Source organism: Hibiscus syriacus, unplaced genomic scaffold (genome assembly GCF_006381635.1).
Source record: "Hibiscus syriacus cultivar Baekdansim isolate YM2019G1 unplaced genomic scaffold, ASM638163v2 tig00004620_pilon, whole genome shotgun sequence".
NCBI classification, from domain to species: Eukaryota; Viridiplantae; Streptophyta; class Magnoliopsida; order Malvales; family Malvaceae; genus Hibiscus; species Hibiscus syriacus.
In genome coordinates this window covers 426,242-438,480 of record NW_024062020.1, presented here as the reverse complement: position 1 = coordinate 438,480, position 12,239 = coordinate 426,242, and the positions used below count along the sequence as shown (strand labels likewise).

General features: G+C 35.7%; 2 protein-coding genes across 2 annotated transcripts; both read left to right on the top strand.

Moving 5' to 3' along the window:
- The first annotated feature begins 347 nt into the window (after positions 1 to 347).
- On the top strand, positions 348 to 4,692 carry LOC120195245. The gene is made up of 6 exons (XM_039197319.1): positions 348 to 1,457; positions 1,652 to 2,385; positions 2,456 to 2,545; positions 3,226 to 3,327; positions 3,470 to 4,222; positions 4,564 to 4,692. Exons 1-6 carry the CDS (start codon positions 1,349 to 1,351, stop codon positions 4,690 to 4,692), a joined length of 1,917 nt encoding a protein of 638 aa, XP_039053250.1. The 5' UTR covers positions 348 to 1,348.
- A 1,716-nt stretch (positions 4,693 to 6,408) lies between these two features.
- LOC120195764 (histone acetyltransferase of the MYST family 1-like) lies at positions 6,409 to 11,204 on the top strand. The gene is made up of 9 exons (XM_039197691.1): positions 6,409 to 6,766; positions 6,934 to 7,022; positions 7,124 to 7,186; positions 7,303 to 7,512; positions 7,988 to 8,056; positions 8,485 to 8,646; positions 9,006 to 9,099; positions 10,406 to 10,548; positions 10,711 to 11,204. The coding sequence occupies exons 1-9, from the start codon at positions 6,469 to 6,471 to the stop codon at positions 10,912 to 10,914; spliced, it is 1,332 nt and encodes a 443-aa protein (XP_039053622.1). The 5' UTR covers positions 6,409 to 6,468; the 3' UTR covers positions 10,915 to 11,204.
- Positions 11,205 to 12,239: the final 1,035 nt, after the last annotated feature.

Here is a 12,239-nt window from a genome sequence, read left to right as displayed (position 1 = left end):
TTGTTTTGTTCGTTAAATTTAGAAATTATATGTGAAGAATGCACGCTTGATTTTCTTAAAATATTAATTTAAATAGAAATTTTATTGAAGTAATGTTATTTTAAAGTTAATTAATTTGTAATTAATGAAGGGATTAGATAAAGATGGAGAGATGTGAAAGTTGCTTTATAGACGAAAACAGCCATCTAAGCAGAACCAAGAAAAAAGAAGAAAGAGATCAATATAAATAAAATTTCGACCTTTTACAATAGTAAATACATTATTATTTAATTATAAAAACAAATTTTTATTTTTTAAAACACAAAATAAAATAAAAAAGCTTTTGTTTTTTTGTTTACAAGAAGGGCTGTTCTTCACAGGTTTCTTAACTTTCATTCTGCAGTAACAACAGAAGCAATAGAGAATTTAAAAGCTCTCTTCTCTATTCCCAGACTACCAACAAAACCCTAAAATCCATATTCTATTAAAATTTTTCCTTCATCAGTCTTTATTTTCTTATTTTATTTGTCTCTGGCTTTCAATTTCGTGGTGTTTCCCCCCTTCTTTCACTGAAACTTTCTCACTCGTTTTCTTTCTTGTGCTCTTTTTTATTGTCGTAATTATTCCTTTTTTTTCTCCCGGAACAAAACGCATTGTTTGGATTGGGAGACGATTATTTTTATAAAATGGTTACGTTTTCAGGCGATAGCTTGGAATCGTAGCGGCGGCTAGGTATACACTTCATTCTCTTTCATCTGCCCTCTTTTAAATTTTGTTAGAATTTACCAGTTCTTCTCGTTGCCCCTATGGGGTTCAATTCCTAGCAGTCGGGAACTTATAATCAAAATTTAATCTAGGGTTTTTAATATTATCCTAAATTTGTTGTTATTCAATGTTGTCTTCCTAAATTTAACTGGCATTCGGGCGTTATTAATTTTGGAAAGGTCTTTTTCCTTCGTTTTTCCCAAGTTGTTGATTTGAAAACGGAGCTGGATTTTATTTTATTGGGAAATACGAGGGTCTTTTGAGATTGCAGAATCAGTAATCTGCAAATCTATCTTTTAATAAAAGATGGAAGAATGGAGGGACAGAGAGAGATAATTATATAGCTTCCTAATTGGCATTGCCATTGTTTTCTGGTTTTTCTGGTGAACGACCTGTTATATTGAATATGATCATCAGAAACAATCCCTTTTCCATTTGGTGAATGACCTGTTATATTCAGAGTCCCTGATTTTTCTGGTTTAAACGACCAGGGATGGTGTTAAGAGTTTGTGTAGAAGAGAATCACTTTGCTGGGTTAGGATTTGAAGAAGTGTTTTTCCCCTTCTCCGTTTCTAGTTTCTGATGATCATATTAAATATCCCTTATGGAAAGTAGAGAACCAACTTTTGTTCCAGAATGGCTGAGAAGTAATAGCGCTGTTACTGGTGGTGGCAATTCAGCCCACAACTTTGCTTCCTCTTCTTCCCACTCAGGTACCGTTTCAGCAACTTTTAAATACCTATTGCACTTCTCTTTTTATTTATACTCAATTACAATGTTACAGCTCGATTTGTATATTGTTACACACACCTTCCATATGCCCACTTTTTATAATCATTGTGTTTGCATATCATTTCAGGAATATGTAGTGTCTAAATGATTTTTGTTATGTTACATTTTTCTTCAGGGCATCATGGGAGACATAGAAACTCTAGGAATATAAGTGATTTTGATTCCCGTCGTTCAACATTTTTGGAGCGGACATCTTCATTGAATTCACGGATGAGTTCTAGTAATGGTTCCGCAAAGCATGCATACAGTAGCTTTAGTAGGAATCACCGTGATAAGGATCGAGATAGGGATAAAGTGAGGTTGAATTTTGGGGACCAACGGGACGGTGCTGCTTCTGAACCTTTAGAAAGTCTCTTAAATGGTAGGGTTGAGATAGAAACATTGCACCGTTCAAATTCTATGTTCTCTAGGAAACAGGGTGAGCCTTTGCCCAGAAGGGTCAGGGTGGATGCTAGAGACAGTATTAACAGTAACCATAACAATGACAATGTTATGCTTTCTGGTGTTGCTGTTGGAAGTGGCATCCACAAGGGTGTGTTTGTGAGAGATTTTCCCTCGCTTGGAACTGAGGATAGGCAAGTGCTTCCTGAGATGACTAGAGTCTCGTCTCCTGGTTTGAGCTCAGCTTCTCAGAATTTGCCCATCGGTAGTTCAGCATTGATTAGTGGAGATGGATGGACCACAGCTTTGGCAGAAGCCCCCAATGTGGTTGGAAGTAGTAACACAGGTTCCTTGACTACCCCCCTAACTGTTTCCACATCATGTTCTGTGACTCCAACTGACTCATCGTGTCTTAATATGGCTGAAACACTGGCACAAGCCCCTTCACGGTCCCATACTTCTCCGCAGGTAACTGATCAGTGACTAAGTTCTTAATACATCAATCCCTTATCTAATTAGAAATTTTTGTTTCATACAGTTATCTGTCAAGACTCAGAGGCGTGAGGAACTGGCTATTAAGCAATCAAAGCAACTAATACCATTGACACCTTCAATCACCAAGGGTTCAGTAAGAAAATTTTCAACTTACTCTTTTATCAGGTCTACTATCCAGTTTAATTTCTTGTATTATCTGATACAATTATTAGTTGAGTTAGTAAGTTTCATAGTAATTTGAATTTCTTAAAGCTACAGTTGGTGATAATAATATTCTTCTGCATTTATAACTTCTCATAAACTTGAAAGTCACAATGTATTGCTGATATTTGATGCTGCTAATTTTAATTTAGTGTAGATATGGAATTACATATTTTGTGTCTATTCTATGCTGAGATCGTTGATCATCTTTCCCAATCATAATTTAGAGTCAAGAATGAGATTTGGAAAGGAACTCATTAGGTCTCCTGCATTTTGTTTAATCAGTATCTTCAAATTAATACAGCAATTTTAATATAGTGTAGATATGGAATTACATTACTGTGTACACTGTATAATATGCCGAGATTGTTGATCATCTTTTCCAATCATATTTGAGAGTCAAGAATGAGTTTTGAAAAGGATCTCTTTAGGTCCCATGCATTTTGTTTAATCAGTATCTTCAAATAAATGCACTCAATTGATGAACCTAAAACTTTTCAAGCAGTCCACTCACTATTTAATGTCAGAATTGAAATTAAAAACAGCATGCTTATTTCTTTTTTCTTTTTCTACTCTGGATTTGTTTATTTACTTTCTGGGTTTCAAGTTCAGGTGGACTTCTCTTCATGTGAGTTTCCTCGTATAGACTTCAGATGGAATTATAATTGTTCTTGTTCATTTTCAAGAGCTCTTCAAATGCCAAGATTAACTGAAGTTAGGAAGCTTCTTGTCATCTCATGAAGTGTTCTGGACGTAGCTCTGTTCTGTTTTTTACCTGTCTACTGCACGGATAAAATAATTATGTATTTAGTATTTTCAAAATTCTAGGTAATAACTACCTAACTTTTTGTCCCAGGTTCTCAATTCAGTGGATAAATCAAAAGGCAAACCAGCCGCCAGAACAAGTGAGATAAATATAGTTATGAAGGGTGGGCAGCAGCAACCATCTTTGATTCATCATGGTAATCAATCTCCTCATAGTGGACATGTCAAGTCTGATATGCCGAAAACATCTGGGAAACTTTTGGTTCTTAAACCGGGATGGGAGAACGGTGTCTCATCCCCTACTCAAAAAGATGTTAGTCCAACAAGTGTGAACAGCAAAGTTACAATTAGCCCACAAGCTGTTGGTCCCACAAGAAAATCAAACAGCCCTAAGCTTTCTGCTGGCGAACGTAAGGTAGTTGCCTTGAATCCAGTAGCTGAGTTCAGTGTGGAAAAGAGACCCTCTTTGGCTCGAACCCAGAGCCGAAATGACTTTTTTAATCTGCTGAAGAAGAAGACCTCAGCAAAGACTTGTGCAGGTCACTCAGATTCACACGCTCATATTTCATCTTCTACCTCAGAGAAATCTGAAGTTACAAAAGAAGTAGTTAGTGCCTCTTCTACTGCTTGTGCTAATGAAAATGGTACGGCTGCAACCAACAATGGTGATGCCTGTCAGGAGTCTCAAAGTTTTGCTTATGATGGTGAAAAGAATATGGACACCTCATCTATGACTCATCCAGATGAGGAAGAGGCTGCATTTCTCCGTTCTCTTGGTTGGGATGAAAACGCTGGCGAAGATGAAGGCCTTACAGAAGAGGAGATCAATGCTTTTTATCAGGAAGTAAGATACATCTTTCTTTCTCATTCTGTTTGTACTTTACCGTTACTGATGGAACACATTTACTCAAATTACTATGACTTATGCCTTAGTATATTAGTGTTTCTAATGGACTTTGATGTATACCGAAAATTATATGGAGGATGAGCTGATCATGATCATCTGTTGGATGGTGAACACGATAAAAATATGTTATCATTATATTATAGTGTGGGAAAATTATAAAGGTTTGGTGTACTTGTCTACTCAATATCTCTCATTGTCTTGGAGCAGTTTATTGTTTTACAAAAGATGCGAAATGTTTATGCCCTATTTGCTTATTGTGTATTCATTTTGTTTTGTAGTGCATGAAATTGAGGCCGTCACTGAAACTGTGCCGTGGCATGCAGCCAAAGCTGGCTCAATCTTTTGCAACTAATTTGGATGGAGCTGCTGCTGAACTGAGCTCCTCTGATTCCGGATCCAAAGCTTGACTTTCTTTGTCCTTACATAGTAAATCCAAAGTGTTTTTTTTAAATTTATTTTATGGCTGATGATTAGTTTTTCCCCTTCTTTTTTGATTGAAAGAAAGCTGATGAGTTGGGGTGGTGGTGGTGATTTGGTTTGATGGTCCATTTTGCAAATAGTGCAATAATTAAGTCCTCTTACCCGTCTATAACAGAGAATCTTTTAGGCTTAATGGGGGGGACTATTTTGATTGCTGTCGGGAGATGCTAGAAATTTGTGCATCTTTAGGAGATATTTCTTTCTTTTCACTTTTACAAGAAATAACTTATTGGTGATTTTGGTCAATTTTACCGAATGAAAGAAGGAAATCAAAAAGTTCCATTTATTTATTTATCATTATTATTCAGTTTACATGTTAATGAAATGTGCAAAGCAGTCATTCAGTGCTTTGGTTCTATCTTGTGGGCTCTTTATCTGTAAACTGATACAGATTGGCGTCATTCTCTATACTATTGCAAGTTGTTGATAACCTTATATTTTTTCTAAAAATAATAATGCAAAAGCAATAATAATCTAATATGTTCCGATTATTTCAACTGTGGAAAGTAGAAATATTTGTAATTTGTCCCACAACCATCAACGATTCCACAAGAAACCCATTTCTCTACTTTTTAATTGTCATCTGTCTAGTCAGTACCTTATGCTGCTCACCACCATTTCATTTGGTCTTCAATCGGGTTACTTGCACCCAATACACTCCAAAGATCGAACTTGGTATTCTATGATATCTATTATTTAGCAAATCAGAACCATCAACTTGAATTTAAATACCAAACACATAAATGCCATATGGTTTCAAGGCAGCTTGAAACGTCTGTTCAAAATCTTGTTTAATCATACATACTCTGCTAGAATTCGAGATCTCCTTTTAAGATGATTCAATATAATTGTGTATTTAAAAACATATAAGGAAATAAGTATGTATCGAATGTTTGGTCCGTTCTCTTAATTAAGAACCTTATTTAAACCTGACACATGATTTATATGGATAAAGGTAAAGAATTGGTGGAAAAAGGTACAATCTAGTATCTTATTTAGACTTGAGAAAATATATTGGATTTGGTGGAAAAAGTAATTCCAGTTTCATAAACAACATTTTCAACTGTTGCAATACAAAAAAGGTACAATCTAGTATCTTATTCAGACTTAATTTCCACTTGAAACTACATGAATATGTCTCCAGAAGAGGATAAAGATATTGAAATCACCAATACGGACAAACAGGTTGTGCATGTTGGGTTGAAGAATACGAAATTCTGCTCCACTTGCAGCATTGAAAGCATCTATCATGTCGTCAAAGAGGTTGAAATATACTGCAGAGACGAGGGCGATTATTTTAACTTAGTTTATGTCATTTGTAAACGTCAAAATTCGAATATTTGACATTGTTTATAAAATCTAATATCTCATCCTACTAAATCAACTTATTATTGATTTAAATTTTACTTTTTTTAAAATAGTATTTTTTTGAACTTTTTTATCGTGTTATAATTAATGAAGAAATAAACAAAATAAGAGTAATGTTAAATTGAATTATAACATTGATTTTTTTTATAAAAAAATTGACGATTAAAATAAAAATAAAAAGGGTGATGATTTGCCGGGGATTAATTACAGCCTTGGATGCATTTATAATAAATGAAGCGCATAGGCCATAGCCCAAAACATAATTAATCATCTTTCATCTTTTCGCATTGTTATCTCTATCCAGCCCACTGGAATTCTGAAACCGTCACCATCCGATGGGTTCCATTGACTCGCCGTCAATTACAGAGAACGGTACTACTCAATCTCATGCCGCCGCACCTGCCGACGGCGACCACAAACCTTCTCCCTCTTCAAACGCAGCACGACCGGAGGTGTCTCCGGAGCCTGAGACAACGAAGAAGAGGAGGTCGAGCGTGCTCCCGCTGGAGGTGGGTACTCGCGTGATGTGCCGTTGGAGAGACGGAAAATATCATCCCGTCAAGGTCATCGAACGCCGTAAGATGCACTACGCTGAGCCTAATGATTACGAATACTACGTTCATTACACTGAGTGTAAGATCTCTAATATCCCAAGATTTAGGGTTTTTAATCAAATTCCATTTTCTTAGGGTTTTTTTCAATTTCAATTGAAGTTTTAGAATTGTTGTGTTAGAAATGTTGAAATTATATATATATATATATTTGGTCATAACAACATAACAATATTGGTATTATTATAGTTAACAGGAGGCTTGATGAATGGGTGAAGCTTGATCAGCTTGATCTCGATTCTGTCGAAACTGTTGTTATTGAAAAGGTTGAAGATAAGGTAAACATCTGCTTCCAATTCAAATCATCGCATTTCATTTTCCTCGCACTTTATCTTTGAGGGTGTATTCAATTGAAGAAACTTGCCAATGAGGTTTTCAGGTCACAAGCTTAAAAATGACGCGCCACCAGAAACGCAAGATTGACGAGACACATGTAGAAGTAGTAAGTCAATGTAAAACTTTCGATTGGTGATAGGAAGTCCATTTAAATTGTTCTAATTGTGGTTGCTTTTGTGAAATTCTGTAAACCAGTAATAGTCTGCTCTTGTTTTCTAATAGGGCCATGAGGAGTTAGATGCTGCTAGCTTGCGTGAGCATGAGGAATTCACAAAGGTTAAAAATGTAGCAACCATAGAACTTGGAAGATATGAAATTGAGACGTGGTACTTCTCCCCCTTTCCCCCAGAGTACAATGATTCGTTGAAGTTGTACTTCTGTGAGTTCTGCCTCAACTTCATGAAGCGCAAAGAGCAACTTCAAAGGCATATGGTGAGAGTTCCCTTAGTATGGCAAACATTTTTCCTACAATACTTTGTGTTGAAATTCTTTAAGAATTTTAATTGTCTTCCATGTATCAGTCCCTTTCTAGCTTTATATGCAGTGCACTTAGTATAACTCAACTTAGCACTGTGTATTGCGATTGCTTATATAGAAAGCCTTTTGTTTTCTATGTACTAGTTCCTCTATATTGTGTTTAATGATCAAGATATGACGCCAATAATCTTTTTCTCTTGATATCTTGAAGTAATGTCTTCAATTGCACATCTCTGCTGGGTAATTGTGTATATAGAAAGTTTTATGTGTTTATATTATGAGTCATTTACACTCTTTATCATGTCAAGGATAGATGGAATGTGTAATAGATGTTGGCTTGCTCCATCGGAAAAAAAAGTGGTTGTCAATGTGCAACTGCCTTATGACACAACAGGGCTGAAATATATTAACTTTGGTTTTATATGTGCAGAGAAAGTGTGATCTCAAGCATCCCCCTGGTGATGAAATATATAGAAGTGGTACGCTTTCAATGTTTGAGGTATGCTGTCGAAGAGTCTTTACTGATGCTACTTTCTGTGCTAACTCAAAAAGAAAAAGGAAACGGGTTTTCTTGGTGCAAATTAAGTAAATCTATATGATTCTTGTTTTCTTCAATTCTACCCATTGTTTTTAAGTGCAGCTTTTGAAATTCAAATTTTCAATTCAATTGTATTATGAATCAAATAATCATTAAATCAATAATTTATCTCAATGAATGCTTAATTTTGAGAAGTTGTTTCTGCCTTCAGTAGTGTTTTTTTCTCCCTTATGACTTACACGTGTAGGAATACTTGTCGCCACTTCTTTTTTCTTTTATTTTTGCTCTCATGCTGTATATTCCTGTTACATAAATACATGTTTTAGGATGTTGCAGATCTTTAATTGTTGTTAATATTCATGTTCTTTTTCTCAAATATTTTGGAACAGGTTGATGGCAAAAAGAACAAAGTTTATGGGCAGAATCTTTGTTATTTGGCAAAGTTATTCCTCGACCACAAGACCCTTTATTATGATGTTGACTTGTTTCTGTTTTATGTATTGTGTGAATGTGATGATCGAGGTTGCCATATGGTTGGATACTTTTCCAAGGTAATTTTTGAGTGCATTTTTGTTGTGGTTTGATGTACTGTGGGTTTGTAACAAATGTCTATATGTTTGTGACCATTCTTATATTTCGTAATTGCAATTTATTTTGGCATGGAGAGGATTAAAAAATCCTTGCCTTTGTAGCCTCGAATTAGAAGCTTTCAAGTAGTAGAATTTATTTTTTATTTGCGTGTATTTTGGGACTTTCAGTTCCTTATTCATTCCATAGCATATCTGGTAAAACTCTCTGTAGTTGCCTATCATTATTTTTTGTCTTTTCATCCTTACTTTCCCTTTGTTTTAGACTGTGCTTCCCAACACAAACAAACATCTTAGTTAGCAGTTTGTGACTGATCATGCAGGAAAAGCATTCTGAGGAATCATATAATTTAGCATGCATCCTTACCCTTCCTCCATATCAAAGGAAAGGCTATGGAAAGTTTTTGATTGCCTTCTGTAAGCTCTCTGCCCCGCCCTTTTTTTTAATTTTTTTGGGGGCTTATTTTATTAATGGATCAGAATAGGATATTTATACATTTGAGAGAGAGATGATGATGTTTTTTTTATAGGAATAGGAGGTCTCATTAAAAACCTCCCTCATAATTGCCTCTTAAGAAGAGGCAATTAGCGAAAGGAGGAAAAGAGTACCTCAATATATTAATAACCCAAAATTACATAAGACTTTAAATACAACAGCACCCGAAATAAGAGACTAAACATAACCATAAAAACACTAAAAGAACGTTCAACCAATCCCCTCCTTAGCTAACTTATCAGCCTCCCAATTACAAGCCCTAGGGATCAGCCTAACCAAAATGTCCTTAGCCGAAATTAAATCCCCTATTTCCCCAACCAAAGAACAACAAAACGATGGGGCATCAGAAGGCCTCAAAATCCAATCCACTGCTGTTTTACAATCACTCTCTAGAATAAGTCTACCCTTCAACACCCAACCCGAATTAAGAAACAAATCCATGCCTTCCTTAATAGCTTTCAACTCAGCAAGCAAAGGAGGGCCTGGTCCACAGCCTTAGAAAAAGAAATCAAGATAGAGCCATTCGAATCTTTCAGTACACCTCCAATACCGCCCTGTAAGCCATCGCCTCTAACCGCCCCATCCACATTGAATTTATAAAAATCAGGAGGAGGTGGAAACCAGCACTGATCGATCTTCCTCTTGTGAGAAATAACTGCTAGTCTGTCTGCAAGCCGAGGATCACCTACTAATAAATCAACCTGGATATTAGCCTTAGGAAATTTGGCTAAAAGCCATTTTGCCAGCCTGAATCTGCATATGAAGAACAGTGTAGAGCTCTCAAAACTCCAGTTTTCGAAAACCACTAAATTCCTAGCCTTCCATAGAGACTACAGAACAACACCCGGGATAAATTTCCAAATAGAAGAAGAAACCATTAAAACAGACCAGGAACAGAGTAAAGACATAGGATCTTTGGGCAGAACAGTAGACACATCCCATAACATGATGAACCTATTCCATAACTCCCAGGCAACAGGACATAGAATGAAAAGATGTTGAATTGTTTCTTCCTCCTTTTTGCATAGCGGACATAATAAATCTTCCATGGTAACACTTCTTTTCTGCAACTCCACTCTAACAGCATTCAATGAGAATGTATCATTGCTATGTACTAGTTGCATAATCTTGAATACAAATGCTGTGTTATATTTAATATTGTTGCATTGTATTTTTGCCTTCCATTCTATATGTATCATTGCTGATTTTGTCTCTGTTATGGATCAGCGTATGAACTTTCGAAGAAAGAAGGTAAAGTTGGCACACCTGAAAGACCACTTTCCGACTTAGGGCTGTTGAGCTACAGGGGGTACTGGACAAGGGTTCTTTTAGACATCTTGAAAAAGCATAAAGGAAATATTTCCATCAAGGTATCAATACCTGATGCTGTATTAAAAATCTAGTGGTCAGTGCTGTATGCAGCTCCTGTTTTATTCATCATTATGAGAATTTATGTGTTTGTTTAGGAGGGTGGTTCAGTTTAATCAAAGTGCGAGGAAAATTCATTGCATTGTGGTGTTTGTTTCGTGCAGGAGCTGAGTGACATGACAGCTATAAAGGCAGAGGATATATTGACCACACTGCAGAGTTTAGAACTGATTCAGTACAGGAAAGGTCAGCATGTAATATGTGCAGATCCCAAGGTGTTGGATCGCCATCTGAAAGCTGCTGGGCATGGTGGTCTTGAGGTTGATGTTAGCAAATTAATCTGGACACCATATAAAGAACAGAGTTAATGCCTGCCTACTTGTATAAACAACAGGTCTGAATTACACTTTGTCTACTTAGTCTAGAGATTTGTAGCTTATTGTGTTTATATATAAAACAGAGGTCTTAGATTATGAGATTAGAAACTCAGAAACTTAGAAGAGTCGACTCGAGCCATTATAATCAGGACGTGATCATCATCCCTTCTCACCTGAGACATGTTGGGAGAAGCTAACCTCTATATTTATTACATCGCGTGTTACAATTGACTTGATTGAAAATTAAATGCTCAAATTGTACTTGTGTTTTTTCTTCTTTAGATACTTAATTTTTTGGGGTCAAAGTGTCCAAAATTGTCCATTTCTTTAACTTCCTTTTAATTTCTTTTAAATGCATAAATTAAATTTAAATTATAATCAATAAAAATATTCTTATGTGTAAACCCTAGCGATCAGTACCTATCCTCTACCCTGATCGGAGTTTCCTCATTCTTCTAAAGTTGTTAGAAATTAGGTGGGGATTTCATCGAACCAATATATAGTTTTGTTTATCGATTAAAACACCATTTCCTTTTGTCTTCGTCCACCTTATTCAATCGTCGACCTTACTCCGATTCAACGAATCACATCTTGATTCTTCTAATGATTGTCTCTCTAATGTTTGAGACATGATTCAGTTTCCGCCCGCATCTGAATCGAAGACTTTGGCACCTCATTATTCTCGGCCTTTATTTGGTAGTGTTGTTATAAACATATGGGAGGAGAATCGGTCACCAACTTCGGGGCTTTTTCTGCTGTCTTAGTTGGTTAGACAACACGTCACTAATTATGTTAAATAATATTACTTTTATCTATTATTTTCACAACTGATGCCAAGGGAAAAAAAAGTTGTTTCTTTTTGCAGGGTAAATTACACCCTTTATCACTCCAGTATTTCTGTCCATATAGTGGTCCATCCATTTTGTTGATTCTTCCATGTACTGGATGGTAACATCCACACTAACGATCAATAACCATGTAGGTGTGATTCATCGCATCTTATATAGCGTTCAGTTGACTAAAGTTTTAGAGAATTCATCTTATGACGATTGTTGGATGGTTGAATAATGAGAGACTTGTTAGTCTGTATATGCATTTTTAATTTGTGTTTTTCAATTTATCATGTATACCTATTTGGTATTCTATTTAATTTAATTTTTTGCACACTCTTTTTTCATTCCTTTGTGGATACTTCATAAAATTAAGACTAGATCGATATTCAAAAGATGTTACTCTCAATTATAAATTCTACTAAACTAGTCATTATTTTCTTAATCGTGACATATAATATTATAAATAAACTGTTTTGGGTTGAT

Bases quoted from the DNA above. Each gene is read 5' to 3' on its own strand.
- LOC120195245 (XM_039197319.1), top strand. From the start codon at position 1,349: ATGGAAAGTAGAGAACCAACTTTTGTTCCAGAATGGCTGAGAAGTAAT. The intron at 1,458-1,651 runs GTACCGTTTCAG...ATTTTTCTTCAG, and splicing joins TTCCTCTTCTTCCCACTCAG to GGCATCATGGGAGACATAGA. The intron at 4,223-4,563 runs GTAAGATACATC...TTTGTTTTGTAG, and splicing joins TCAATGCTTTTTATCAGGAA to TGCATGAAATTGAGGCCGTC.
- LOC120195764 (XM_039197691.1), top strand. From the start codon at position 6,469: ATGGGTTCCATTGACTCGCCGTCAATTACAGAGAACGGTACTACTCAA. The intron at 9,100-10,405 runs GTAAGCTCTCTG...GTTATGGATCAG, and splicing joins AAAGTTTTTGATTGCCTTCT to CGTATGAACTTTCGAAGAAA. The intron at 10,549-10,710 runs GTATCAATACCT...TGTTTCGTGCAG, and splicing joins AAGGAAATATTTCCATCAAG to GAGCTGAGTGACATGACAGC.